Source organism: Mobula hypostoma, chromosome 30 (genome assembly GCF_963921235.1).
Source record: "Mobula hypostoma chromosome 30, sMobHyp1.1, whole genome shotgun sequence".
Classification (NCBI taxonomy): Eukaryota; Metazoa; Chordata; class Chondrichthyes; order Myliobatiformes; family Myliobatidae; genus Mobula; species Mobula hypostoma.
The window spans coordinates 2,293,912-2,307,500 of NC_086126.1; the positions used below are offsets into that span (position 1 = coordinate 2,293,912).

The following is a 13,589-nucleotide window of genomic DNA, read 5'->3' on the forward strand; positions in this document are numbered from 1 at the left end:
GGCCTACAGGGAAGAAGTCATCACCCTGACACAGTGGTGTCAAGAAAACAACCCCTCCCTCAATGTTGCAAAAACAAAGGAGCTGGTTGTGGACGACAGGAGGAATGGAGAAGGGCTAACCCCTATAGACATCAAAGAATCTGTGGTTGAGAGGGGGAACAGCTCTAAAGTTCCTCAGCATACACATCACCGAGGACCTCACGTAGCCTGCACATACCGGCTGGGTGGTGAGAAACGCACAACAGCTGAAGAAGTTTGGTGTTGTCCCCCAAATCCTAAGAACTTTCTACAGGGGCACAATTGAGAGCATCCTGACTGGCTGCATCACTGCCTGGTATGGCAACTGTACTTCCCTCAATCGCAGGACCCTGCAGAGAGTGGTGCGGACAGCCCAGCGCATCTGTAGATGTGAACTTCCCACTATTCAGGTCATTTACAAAGACAGGTGTGTAAAAAGGGCCCGTAGGATCATTGGGGACCCGAGTCACCCCAACCACAAACTGTTCCAGCTGCTACCATCCGGGAAACGGTACCACAGCATAAAAGCCAGGACCAACAGGCTCCGGGACAGCTTCTTCCACCAGGCCATCGGACTAAATAATTCCGATTAAGATGGAATACAAAAGTAACTAGCCAGTAATATTAAAGAGCATACCAAAAGTTTTTTCAGGTACATAAAGTGTAAAAGAGAGGTGAGGGTGGATATTGGATTGCTGGAAAACAGTGCTGGAGAGACACTACTGGGGGGACAAGGAAATGGCAGGTGAACTGACTCAGTATTTTATGTCAGTCTCCACTGTGGAAGACAATAGATGGCGGAAGTTCCAGGAGTCAGGGGCCATGAAGTATGTGAAATTACCATAACTAGTGAGAAGGATCTTTTTAAACTGAAAGGCCTGGGGGGTAGATAAGTCACCTGGACCAGATGGTGTACAACCCAGGGTTCTGAACGAGGTTGCTGAAGAGATCGTGGACGCATTAGTAATGATCAATCAAGAATCACTAGATTCTGGAATGGTTCCGGTGACTGGAAAATTGGAAATGTGACTCCACTCTTCAAGAAGAGAGGGAGGCAGAAGAAAGGAAACTATAGGACAGTTAATCTGAGTTAAGTAGTTAGGAAGACATTGGAGTCTCAATAAGGATGGGGTCTCAAGGTACTTGGAGGCACATGATAAAATAGGCCATAATCAGCATGGTTTCCTCAGGGAAAAATCTTGCCTGACAAATTTGTTGGAATTCTTTGAAGAAATAACAAGCGGGGTAGACAAAGGAGAATTGGTTGATGTTGTGCACTTGGATTTTCAGAAGGCCTTTGACAAGGTGCAACACATGAGGCTGCTTCACAAGCTATGAGCCCATAGTATTACAGGAAAGATTCTAGCATGGATAAAGCAGTGGCTGATTGACAGGAGGCAAAGAGTGGGGATAAAAGGAGCCTTTTCTGGTTGGCTGCCAGTGACTAGTGGTGTTCCACAGGGGTCTGTGTTGGGACCCTTTCTTTTTAGGTTATATGTCGTTGATTTGGATGATGGGATTGATGGCTTGGTTGGAAAGTTTGCAGACGATATAGGGATGAGGTGAAGGGAAATTTGGGGAAAGTAGAGAGGCTACCGAAGGACCTGGACAGATTAGGAGAATGGGCAAAGAAATATCAGATGGAAAACAGAGTTGGGAAGTGTATGGTCATGCACTTTGGTAGAAGAAACGAAAGTGTTGATTATTTTCTAAATGGAGAGGAAAATACAAAAATCTGATGTGCAAAGGGACTTGGGGAGACCTTGTGCAGGATTCACTGAAGGTTAACTTGCAGGTTGAGCCTGTGGTGAGGAAGACAAATCCAATGTTGGGATTCATTTCAAGAGGACTAGAATATAAAAGCAAGGATGTAGTGTTAAGACTTTATAAAGCACTGGTGAGGCCTCACTTGGAGTATTGTGAGCAGTTTTGGGCCCCTTATCTTCGAAAGGATGTGCTGACATTGGAGAGGGTTCAAAGGAGGTTCACGAAAATGATTCCGGGATTGAATCGCTTGTCATTTGATGGCTCTGGGCCTGTATTCACGAGAATTCAGAAGAATGACGGGGGCCTCATTGAAACCTATCGAGTGGTGAAAGGCCTAGATAGAGTGACTGGAGAGGATGTTTCCTCTGGTGGGAGAGTCTAAGACCAGAAGACGCAGCTTCGGAATAAAGGGGCATCCTTTTAGAACGGAGATGAGGAGGGATTTCTTTAACCAGTAAGTGGTGAATCTGTGGAATTCTTTGTCTTTATGTACATTCAAGGTAGAATTTGGTAGATTATTGATTGGTCAGGACATCAAGGGATTTGAGGGGAAGGCAGGAGATTGGGGCCGAGAGGAAAATTGGATCAGCCATGATGAAATTGCAGAGTAGACTCGATGGGCCATATGGCCTAATTCTGCTTCTATATCTTATGGTCTTCATTGATCCTGTTACAGTTACTATTCCTGAGAATGCCCACAAGATAATGAAGCTCAGGGTTGTATGTGGTGGCATATCTGCACTTTGATAATGAAATTTGCTTTGAACTTTGCAGCCAGAAAGTAGTAAGTGGGAAAGCACATTGGCGGGCCAGAGGTTTATGTTAGGAGTGAAGGGAAAAGGTGAAATATGAGGGCAAACTAGCATAATATAAGGTAAGATAGTAGAAGTTTTTTTCAGTTATATAAAGAGTAAAAGGAAGTTGAGAGTTGATATTGGACCACTGGAAAACGATGCTGGTGAGGTAGTAATGGGGGACAAAGAAATAGCAGATGAACTTAATAAGTACTTGGCTTCACTCTTTACTGTGGAAGACACTAGCAGTGTGCCAGAGGTCTGTGAGTGTCCGGGAGCAGGAGTGAGTGCCATTGCTATTTCAAAGGAAAAAGTGCTGGGCAAACTGATAGGTCTTAAGGTGGATAAGTCACCTGGACCATATGGACTACTTTTCACATCGTTTGTCAATGATTTGGATAATGGAATTGATGGCTTTGTGGCAAAGTTTGCAGATAATACGAAGACAGGTGGAGGTGTAGGTAGTGCTGAGGAAGCAATGCAATTGTAGCAGGATTTGGACAAATTGGAAGAATGGGCAAAAAAATCGAATACAGTGTTGGGAAATGCATGATACTGTAAAGGAAACAATAGTGTAGACAATTATCTAAATGGGAAGGTAATTCAAATATCAGACATGCAAAGGGACTTAGGAGTCGTCGTGCTAGACTCCCAGAAGGTTAATTTGCAGGTTGAGTCTGTGGTAAAGAAGGCAAATGCCATGTTGGTATTTAAAAACAAGGAGATAATGCTGAGGCTTTATAAGACACTAGTCAGGCCGCACTTGGAGTATTGTCAACAGTTTTGGGCCCCATATCTCAGAAAGGATGTGTTGTCAGTGGAGACAGTCCAGAGGAGGTTCATGAGGATGATTCGGGGAATGAAAGGGTTAACATATGAGAAAGCGTTTCACTGGAAAGTGTACTCACTGGAATTTAGAAAAATGCAGGGGGATCTCAATGTGTTGGGCACGTGGCCAAGTGGTTAAGGTGCTCGTCTAGTGATCTGACGGTTGCTAGTTCAAGCCTCAGCTGTGGCAGCGTGTTTGTGTCCTTGAGCAAGGCACTTAATCACACATTGCTCTAGTATCTGCGCAAGGAGTAGCACCCCACACAGACTTCCAATCTGCGCCTTGTAAGGCATGAAAATGCCCGACCCAGGCCTCTCATGGTCTGAGTCGACGTTCCCTCCCTCATTGAAACCTACCGAATTTTGAGAGGACTGAGGGTGACTGTGGAGAGCATGTTTCCTCTGGTGGGGGTATCCAGAACTAGAGGGCACAGCCTCAAAATTGGGGAGAAAGCTTTTAGCAAAGAGGTAAGGAGGAACATTTTTAGCCAACACACATAAAAGTTGCTGGTGAACGCAGCAGGCCAGGCAGCATCTCTAGGAAGAGGTGCAGTCGACGTTTCAGGCTGAGACCCTTCGTCAGGACTAACTGAAGGAAGAGAAGGGTCCCGGCCTGAAACGTCGACTGCACCTCTTCCTAGAGATGCTGCCTGGCCTGCTGCGTTCACCAGCAACTTTTATGTGTGTTGCTTGAATTTCCAGCATCTGCAGAATTCCTGTTGTTTACATTTTTAGCCGGAGTGTTGAATCTGTGGAACGCTCTGCCACAGACTGCAGCAGAGGCCTAGTCCAAAGCGGAACTAGATAGTTACCTGATCAGTCGGGTTATCGAAGGATATGGCGGGCAGGCAGGCGTTTGGGGTCGAATGGGATCCGGGATCAGCCACGATGGAATGGCGGAGCAACTTGATGGGCTGAATGGCCTAATTCTGCTCCACCAACTTATGGTATTATGGAGTAGATAAGGGATAGTCAGCATGGCTTTGTGCGTGGTGGGTCATGTCTAACCAGTCTCACTGAGCTTTTCAAGGAAGTTACCAGAAAGCTGATGAAGGCAAGGCAGGGAAGGTATGGACCTTCAGCAAAGAATTTGACCAGGTCCCACATGGGAGACTGGTCAAGAAGGTTCGGTCGCTCAGCATTCAAGATGAGGTAGTAAATTGGATTAGACATTGGCTTTGTGGGAGAAGCCAGAGACTGGTAGTAGATGGTTGCCTCTCCGACCGGAGGCCTGTGACTAGTGGTGTGCCACAGAGATTGGTGCTAGGTCCGTTGTCATTTGTCGTCTATATGGTTAACTGGATCAGCAAATTTGCAGATGACACCAAGATTGGGGGTTCAGTGGACTGTGAGGAAGACTATCGTGGCTTGCAGAGGGATCTCAATCAGCTGGAAAAATGGGCCAAAAAATGTCAGATGGAATTTAATGCACACAAGTGCGAGGAGATGCACTTTGGTAGGACCAACCAGGGTGGGTCTTACACAGTGAACAGCCTGGCACTGAGGAGTGTGGTAGAACAAAGGGATCTGGGAATACAGGTTCATAATTCGCTGAAAGTGGTGTCAGAGGTAGATAGGGTCATAAAGAAAGCTTTTGGCACATTGGCCTTCTTAAATCAATTGAGTACAGAAGATGGGATGTCATGTCTAAGTTGTATAAGACATTGCTGAGGGCTAATCTGGAAGATTGTGAGCAGTTTTGGTCACCTACCTACAGGAAAAATGTAAATAAGGTTGAGAGAACACAGAGAAAATTTACTAGAGTGTTGTCGGGTCTGAAGGACCTGAGACATAAGGAAAAATTGAATAGGTTGAGACTTTATTGCTTGGAAATCTGAGAATGTGGGGAGATTTAATTGAGGTATACGAAGTTATGAGGTGCATAGATAGGGCAAATGCAAGCAGGCTTTTTTCCACTGAGGTTGGGTGGGACTACAACCAGAGGTCATGGGTTAAGGGTGAAAGGTGAAAAGTTTAAGGGGAACATGAGGGGAAACTTCTTCACTCAGAGGGTGGTGAGAGTGTGGAACCAGCTGCCTGCACAGGTGGTACATGGAGCTCGATTTTGACGTTTGAATAGGTACATGGATGATGGAGGAATAGGGGATAGGAGCCATGGTCCCGATGCAGGCTGATGGATGTTGGCAGCTTAAATGGCTCAGGATGGACTAGATGGGCCGAAGGGCCTGTTTCTGAGCTGTACTTTTCTACGACTCCATCTGTGTGTGTCTGCACGGAGTTTACACACTGTCACAGTGTTTCGCCCGGATACTCTGCTTCCGCCCCACATCCCGACGACATGGGGATCGAAGGGTTAACCCATCCTCAGCGTCCCAGTGTGCGGGTGAGGGACTGAAACTGTGGGTGGGGAGGGGAGAGAGATATTTTCCTTCCCTCTGTTAGTTATGCTTTAAAGCCCACACCCTCCCAGCCCCAGGCCTGCCCACCGCGCGTCGCACTGAGGAGCCGCATCACAAACCGGGGCCCCCGTGGTTGTCTCGGAGTTCCGGTCGCCACGGGGACCCCGGGTTCTGCACCGGGAGACGGGGGAGTGGACGAGCTGGGGAAGCAGAGGTGAGCTGTCCACAGCATGGGGCTGACCACCGGCCGTCTCCTGAAGAGACACAGCTTCACCATCCTGTCCTTCGCCTGCTGCATCGTGCAGACGGCCCTCCTCGGCCTTGACCTGGCCTCCCATTTCATCCTCGAATCCTACACCAGCTCCAGCCACCACTTCACCATCGTCGTGCTGGTAAGTCACAGCGGCTCACCCCGGGAGGACACTCCGCCCCTCCGGCCCCTGCTAGCTCCTGCTACGGGGGGAATGCGGCCCAGCATCTATCCACAAACGTACAAAACACTGGAGAAACTCAGCAGGCCAGGCAGCATCTATGGAGGGGAGTGAACAGTCGACGTTTCGGGCCCAGAGCCTTCACCAGGACTGGAAAGGAATGGGGGGGGGGGGCAGGGAGAAGCCAGAATAAGATCACAAGAGATTCTGCAGACGCCGGAAAGGCTGGCTTCTGCTTTCCAGCCCCAACGAGCTATCCTGCCTTGTTCAACCCCAGCCTCATTTACAAAGACCACTTAACCGTCTTTGGGAGGAAACTGGAGCACCCGGAGGAAACCCACACAGTTCACGAGAGGGACGTACAACCCGCCCCCCCTTACAGAGGGCACTGGAATTAAACTCCGAACGCCCCAAGCTGCAACAGCATCACGATAACCATCGTGCCTGAGCGCAGCGTAAAACGATATACTACGCCATGACAACACTCTCGTCAGAATCCAAGACACCCACTGCAGTGGTGGTGACCAACCATTTATTTTTAATCATCCACAGATAGAAAAGAAAGGGTTTTATTCGAGATTCATAAATATAAAGTTTGAGAAACTGTAAATTACACAAATTGCACTTTCTATAGAAATTCTTGAGCTAAGTGTTACGTTCACGTCTTCTGACGGTGTCTCTCTCCCCTTCCCACCAGCGACTCGGGAGCGCGCTGACACAGCCCCTGGGGGTGTCGGGGGGGCGGGGATTGTGTGAGGGGGGGTGTCTGTGTGGGAGGGGGAGGTGAGACGGGGAACGGCTGTAATCAACGCCCTCCTTCCCACGCACGGCAGGTGTCGCACGTGGCGAGCTTTCACCTGGCTCTCCTGGCGACCATGTCGTCCCTGCTGCTCGGAAGCCGTTCCCTCCAGGTCGCCGCGCTGCTCGTCGTCGGTGAGTGTGCGGGCAACGGGAGGGGCAGGGGGAGGGGTCTCTGCCTGACAGAGTCTGCGGGCGGGGGGAGAGAGGGAGTGGGGAGGGGAGAGGGAGAGAGAGGGGTTGTTGGGGAGGATTGGAGGGTGTGTGGGGTTTAGACAGCGTGTGAGGGGGACAGGGTGCAGAGAGAGGGACGGGAGGTAAAGGGGCAGGGGAGATGAGATGGAGGGGAGAGGCCGTCCCTCCCCGCCTTCACGCTGACCCCCAGGACACCCCGGTGGATGGGCCACTTTGGCACGGTCTGGCTGGCGAGCCTGTCGGGGCGGCTGTGGAGGCTGGAGGCAGCGGGGTGCAGGGGGGCTGTCCCAGTGGGAGGGTCTCACAGGAGGAGGACAACCGATCCCCTCCCCTGCCTGCAACGTGTCTGCTCACCGCAGTCTCTCTGTCCCCTTCCCTTCCCTCCCCCACCCACCATCTCCCCCCCATTCTCCCCCTTGAACCCTCTCTCCCACTCACCGATCTCTCTTCCCTCATCGCTCTCCCCCCTCCTCCTCCGTCTCGCCTACACTCCTCTCCCCCCCCGCCCCACTGCTCGTCCCTTTCCCACTCTCCCTCCCTCTGTCTGCCCCTCTCCTCTCTCCCGTTCCCTCTTCCCCACACCCGGCAGTCCTGAATTTAAGCCTCTTCGTCAGTCGGACCTGGTTCGAGCTGTTCATCATGAAGTTTCGGGCGGAGGTCTACTGACTTCCCTCCCTCTCCGCCGACACCCGCCCGCTCCCCTGTTGTCTGGGACCTGGCAGAGACCTGCAGCCTATGACCCCCGACCTCTGAATCAGCTCGGGGACTGTACCTCACCCCCGCAGCCGTGGGAAGGGTCACGGCGATCGAAATTCAGCAGGTTGGGGGGGGGGAATAAAGTGCGTTGTTTGTTACAGCTTCGGCTTCTCGTTTGGAACATTTTCCTCAACTACCGGCCGGGGAGGGGAGGGGAGGGGAGAGGAGACCAGGACTCGCAGTGTGCCAGGGAGGGCGGGCTATTCCACAAGGGGAAGCGTTGCGGAAAACCTCTTCCTCCAAGGACGAGGCTAAGACTTGGGTCTCCGAACCCAGGCTCATCCCGCAGTCTCAAACCACCAGTGCTCTCGCTGGGAAGGGCATAGTTTCGAGGGAGGGGCACCGTTTAACAGCTGGCTCGGAGGGAAATGAGTACAGGGGATGTGGGGGAGAGAATTCTGGGCCCATTTACCAGTTGAGCCAGAGAAGCAGAGCGGCTGGCGAGGAGCACGGCCCCTCCCGCAGACTCCCATACGGGCGCAGCTCGCTCGGAGGACTCTACTCAGCCCCCACCTGGATGTGGGGGTTCTGCATGAGGTCCCAGCTGGGATCGTTCTCCACCGAGGCGCGCCCGAGCCGTGACATCACCACCAGGAGCGTCAGGAAGGCCAGAACGCCCAGCACCAGCAGCAGCAACAGACGCTGCATCCGGGTCAGCGAGCGCCTCTTCGGTCCCGATCCCGTCGCGTTCCTGCGAGAGGCAGAGGGGTGAGAGGTGCGAAGGCAGGTCCCAGGGCGGGGGGAGCACAGACAGGGGAGGGGCGGGGCAGCAGAAGCTTCACTCTGTGTCTGACCCCGGAAGCGTGTGATGGGATGGTGTGGAGGGAGATTCACTCTGTGTCTGACCCCGGGAGTGTGTGATGGGACGGTGGGGAGGGAGCTTCACTCAGTGTCTGACCCCGGGAGTGTGTGATGGGACGGAGTGGAGGGAGCTTCACTCTGTGTCTGACCCCGGGAGTGTGTGATGGGACGGTGTGGAGGGAGCTTCACTCTGTGTCTGACCCCGGGAGCGTGTGATGGGATGGTGTGGAGGGAGCTTCACTCTGTGTCTGACCCCGGGAGTGTGTGATGGGATGGCGTAGAGGGAGCTTCACTCTGTGTCTGACCCCGGGAGTGTGTGATGGGACAGTGCGTAGGGAGCTTCACTCTGTGTCTGACCCCGGGAGAGTGTGATGGGACGGTGTGGAGGGAGCTTCACTCTGTGTCTGACCCCGGGAGTGTGTGATGGGATGGCGTAGAGGGAGCTTCACTCTGTGTCTGACCCCGGGAGAGTGTGATGGGACGGTGTGGAGGGAGCTTCACTCTGTGTCTGACCCCGGGAGAGTGTGATGGGACGGTGTGGAGGGAGCTTCACTCTGTGTCTGACCCCGGGAGTGTGTGATGGGATGGCGTAGAGGGAGCTTCACTCTGTGTCTGACCCCGGGAGAGTGTGATGGGACGGTGTGGAGGGAGCTTCACTCTGTGTCTGACCCCGGGAGTGTATGATGGGACAGTTTATAAGGAGCTTCACTCTGTGTCCGACGCGGGAATGTGCGTTGGGATGGTGAGGAGGTGGCTGCCCCCTATCTCGAGTCCCCGCCCTGCCCGCATCTTGGTACCTACCTGACCCAACGGGCAAACCAGGTGAGTGCCGGCCGCCTCCTGTACTTGTCGTCGTCGAAATCGAGCTGCGTGGCAGTCGACCTCGCGGCGTCCTGTGCGATGGTATCGTACACCTTCCTGGGCGAGGCAGCCTGGGCCGTCCCTGTGGGGAAGGGAAGGCAGATGGGGAGGGGGAGAAGGTGGTTATGTAACGGCTGCAGGTCGAGGCATCAGCAGGATAGGTGAGAGTGATGGAGCCGGACAGGGGATCGGTGCAGAGAAAGCTGGACGCTCCCGTCATCCCCCTCCCACTCGGACCATCTCCCATTGCCCCTGGCCGATCCCGCGACCCACGGCCTCCCTGGGGTACTGGCGAGTGGTCCCCAGCCACTGCTGCCTTCCCCATCCCAGTCCATCCTTGCTGCTACGGAGGTGGGTAGGTCTCGAATGGGCCGAGTGGCGCAGGAGCCCCTGGTGCTGCATAGACGTCCATCACTGTCTGTCCAACGTCACTTTCTCTGTCTCTCTTTTATCTGAGTAGACCTCCATCTCTGACAGCCCAACATTTATTTCTCTCTCTCTCTCTCTCGACTATAACGGGAGCACCAATCGTGAGTTAGAGAGCAGGGAAGGGTCAGGCATAAAAGGGAGACACTGCCTAGCGGAGCGGTCATCGATGGAGTGGTCTGAGGCAGAGTGGGATGGCTTTGGTTCATTCGCGCTTCGGCGAGGTAAGTGGGTAACGGGATCTCGTTTTTTTCCTTGCATTTTTTTTCTGAGGAATAGAGAGCATGCCTGTAGGGTTAGTACTTTGCTCTGGGTGTCGGATGTGGGAATCCTGGGAATCTTCCAGTCTCCCAGACGGCCACAACTGCGCCAAGTGCACCGAGATGCATCTCCTGAGAGACCGTGTTAGGGATCTGGAGCTGCGCCTCGATGACCTACAGCTTATTAAGAAGGCAGATGCAATGTTGGCATTCATTTCTAGAGGTATAGAATATAAGAGCACAGATGTGATGTTGAGGCTCTATAAGGCACTCGTGAGACCACACTTGGGGTATTGTGTGCAGTTTTGGGCTCCTTATTTTAGAAAGGATATACTGACACTGGGGAGGGTTCAGAGAAGATTCACAAGAATGATTGCAGGAATGAAAGGGTTACCGTATGAGGAACGTCTGTCAGCTCTTGGGCTGTATTCCCTGGAGTTCAGGAGAATGAGGGAGGACCTCACAGAAACATTCCCAATGTTGAAAGGTCTGAACACATTAGATATAGCAAAGTTATTTCCCATGGTAGGGGAGTCCAGGACAAGAGGGCACAACTTCAGGACTGAAGGACATCCACTTAGAACTGAGATGCAGAGAAATTACTTTCGTCAGTGGGTGGTAAATCTGTGGAATTTGTTGTCACGAGCGGCTGTGGAGGCCAAGTCATTGGGTGTATTTAAAGCAGAAATAGATAGGTTCTTGATTAGCCAGGGCATCAAAGGGTATGGGGAGAAAGCAGGGGAGCGGGGATGACTGGAAAATTGGATCAGCCCATGATTGAATGGTGGAGCAGACTTGATGGGCCGAATGGCCTACTTCTGCTCCTACACCTTATGGTCCTTTATCTGAGTAGACCCCCATCACTGTCGGTCCAACGTTCCTTTGTTTTATCAACACTTCCTAAAACAACAGTGAAGCATCAGGTTTTGTGCCTCTTCCCTGACTTCCGAAAGAACCTCGGATCAAGGATATTAGAACCCAACAGAAAAAGATCCCGGTGATTTTCTCAGCGGTCCTCACTGGGACGTTGGAGGGGCATTTTTAAATTAAAAATCTCCAGCGTAGTTCCTTCCAGCCCATGAGCTGCTCTGCCCAGCAAACCCCTGATTTAATCCTAGCGAATCACGGGACAATTTATAATGTCCTGTTGACCTACTAACCGGTACGTCTTTGGACTGTGGGAGGAAGCCTACGCGGTCACGGGGAGAGCGTACAGACGGTGGTGGGAATCGAACCGCTGACTGTACCGTACAGCATTGTGCCATTGTGCTACCCACTGCGTTACGGTGCTGCCGAGCTGGGAGAGCGGGTGAGCGGGACCGGCCCGTGCCCGGCTCTCTCAGACTCACCCACATTCACGGAGAACGACTCACTCCCGGGCTGCACATCCTGGGAACGCGCTGCCTTGGTTTCGCCGCCCGGATCGTCCGCGTACTCCTGCAGGGAGGAGAAGCCGCCATCGGAGGGGAACGCGGGGGTCCTGGCCGAGTGCTCATCCACGTTGGGAACTGCGGGGGGGTGGAAGCAGAGGGCAGGGGTGTCAACCCGGTGAGTGCAAGCGGAGCGGGAGTATTGTGAGCAGTTTTGGGCTCCTTATCTTAGAAAGGATGTGCTGAAACTAGACAGGGTTCAAAGGAGGTTCACGAAAATAACTCAGGGATTGAAAGGCTTGTTGTTTGATGGCTCTGGGCCTGTACTCACTAGAATTCAGTAGAATGAGGGGGGGATCTCGTTGAAATCTATCAAATGGTGAAAGGCCTCGATTGAGTGGATGTGGAGACGACGTTTCCTATGGTGGGGGAGTCTAAGACCAGAGAACACAACCTCAGAATAGAGGGGCGTCCTTTCAGAATGGAAATAAAGAAGAATTTCTTCAACCAGAGAGTGGTGAATCTGTGGAATTCATTGCCACGGACGGCAGTGGAAGCCAAATCATTGGGTATATTTAAAGGAGAAGCTGATAGATCTTGATTAGTCAGGGTATGAAGGGATACGGGGAGAAGGCAGGAGATTGGGGCTGAGAGGATCAGCCATGATAAAATAGTGGAGCAGACTTGATGGGCCAAATGGCCCAATTCTGCTCCTTTATCTTATGGTCTTTTGGAACGGGAGGTGGGAGGTAAAGGCGCGGAGAGGGAATGGGTGGAGGTGGGTTTGCGGGGAAGATCGGGGAGTTGGAGGAGAGGTAGGAGATGTGGAGGAGTGGGAAGGTAGAGAGAAGAGATAGGGAAAGGGGGGGAGAGATGGAGAAGGGGAGGGGAGTGATGGGGAAAGGGTGGGGAGAGAGGGAAAGGAAGAGGGGATAGTCAAAGGGGTGGGAAAGAGTCGGGGTGGAGGGAGGGGCAGGGTGGTGCGGAGGGGCAGACAAATACAAACATCTCACGCCACCCCCCCCCCATGAGCTCTGTGACAGAACACCCTCTGCCCACCCTGCACCCCATCTCTCTCTCCCCACCCCTGTACTTGCCAGAGAAACTGGACCAGTCGGTGGTGTCGAGCGACCCCTGTTCCGCTGACGTCTCTTCCTCTTCCACCTGCAGGGAGGGGCAAAGTGGTGGTGGTGAGGGTGGGGGGGAGAGAACCCAAAATGGGGCACGGTGAGTCTGAGGGGGGGTCCGGTTCACGAGCTACTGTTCGCAGGGTCCGTGGCCTCCTCCTGCCACGAGTCCTCACTCAGGGTGGAGGAGCAACACGTTCTGCCTTGGTAGCCTCCAACTTGATGGCAAAAGCCTCAATTTCTCAAACTTCCAGTACTTTCCTCTTCCCCCCTCCCTCTTCTTCAATTCCCCACTCTGTCCTCTTACCTCTTCTCCTCACCTGCCTATCACCTCCTTCCTTTTCTCAAGGTCCACTCTCCTCTCCTATCAGATGCCCCCTTCTTCAGCCCTTCACCTCTTCTGCCTATCACCTTCTAGCTTCTTACTTCATGCCCCCTCTCCCCCACCTCATCTTCCTGCTGGTCCCCCACCTTCTTATCCTGGCACCTCGCCAGTCCTGCTGAAGGGCCCCAACTGTCTACGTTGCCTGACCGGCTGAGCTCCTCCAGCATTTCATGTGTGTTACTCATGTGGTCTCTATCCCCGGTGGTGGGGAGTGAGGAGGGTGGGGGTGCCACACACTCGGTTGTCAGTGTGAGTGCAAGCACACACCCGCCTGACCTCCCCGTGTCTGTGAGTTTGACGACACAGACAGGGTGTTCAGCCAATCACACCTCAGGGGTGTGTGCTTAGCCCACTGCTCTACTCGCTCTACACCCACGACTGTGTGACGAGGCACAGCTCAAATGTGCTGACG

The 13,589-nt window shown here is 52.8% G+C and overlaps 1 protein-coding gene across 2 annotated transcripts in view; it reads right to left on the reverse strand.

Moving 5' to 3' along the window:
• Positions 1-7,694: 7,694 nt before the first annotated feature.
• zfpl1 (zinc finger protein-like 1) overlaps positions 7,695-13,589 on the reverse strand; it is a 20,254-nt gene continuing 14,359 nt past the window's right edge. Inside the window, exons 4-7 of one of the 2 annotated variants that reach the window (XM_063036250.1) lie at positions 12,763-12,829; positions 11,669-11,803; positions 9,550-9,691; positions 7,695-8,638 (exon numbers count right to left, since the gene is read on the reverse strand). In XM_063036250.1, the coding sequence (XP_062892320.1) occupies positions 8,446-8,638; positions 9,550-9,691; positions 11,669-11,803; positions 12,763-12,829 (537 nt within the window). In that variant the 3' untranslated portion in view covers positions 7,695-8,445. Of the gene's footprint in view, positions 8,639-9,549; positions 9,692-11,644; positions 11,804-12,762; positions 12,830-13,589 lie in introns of both variants that reach the window. The other variant, XM_063036249.1, reaches the window with a different exon arrangement.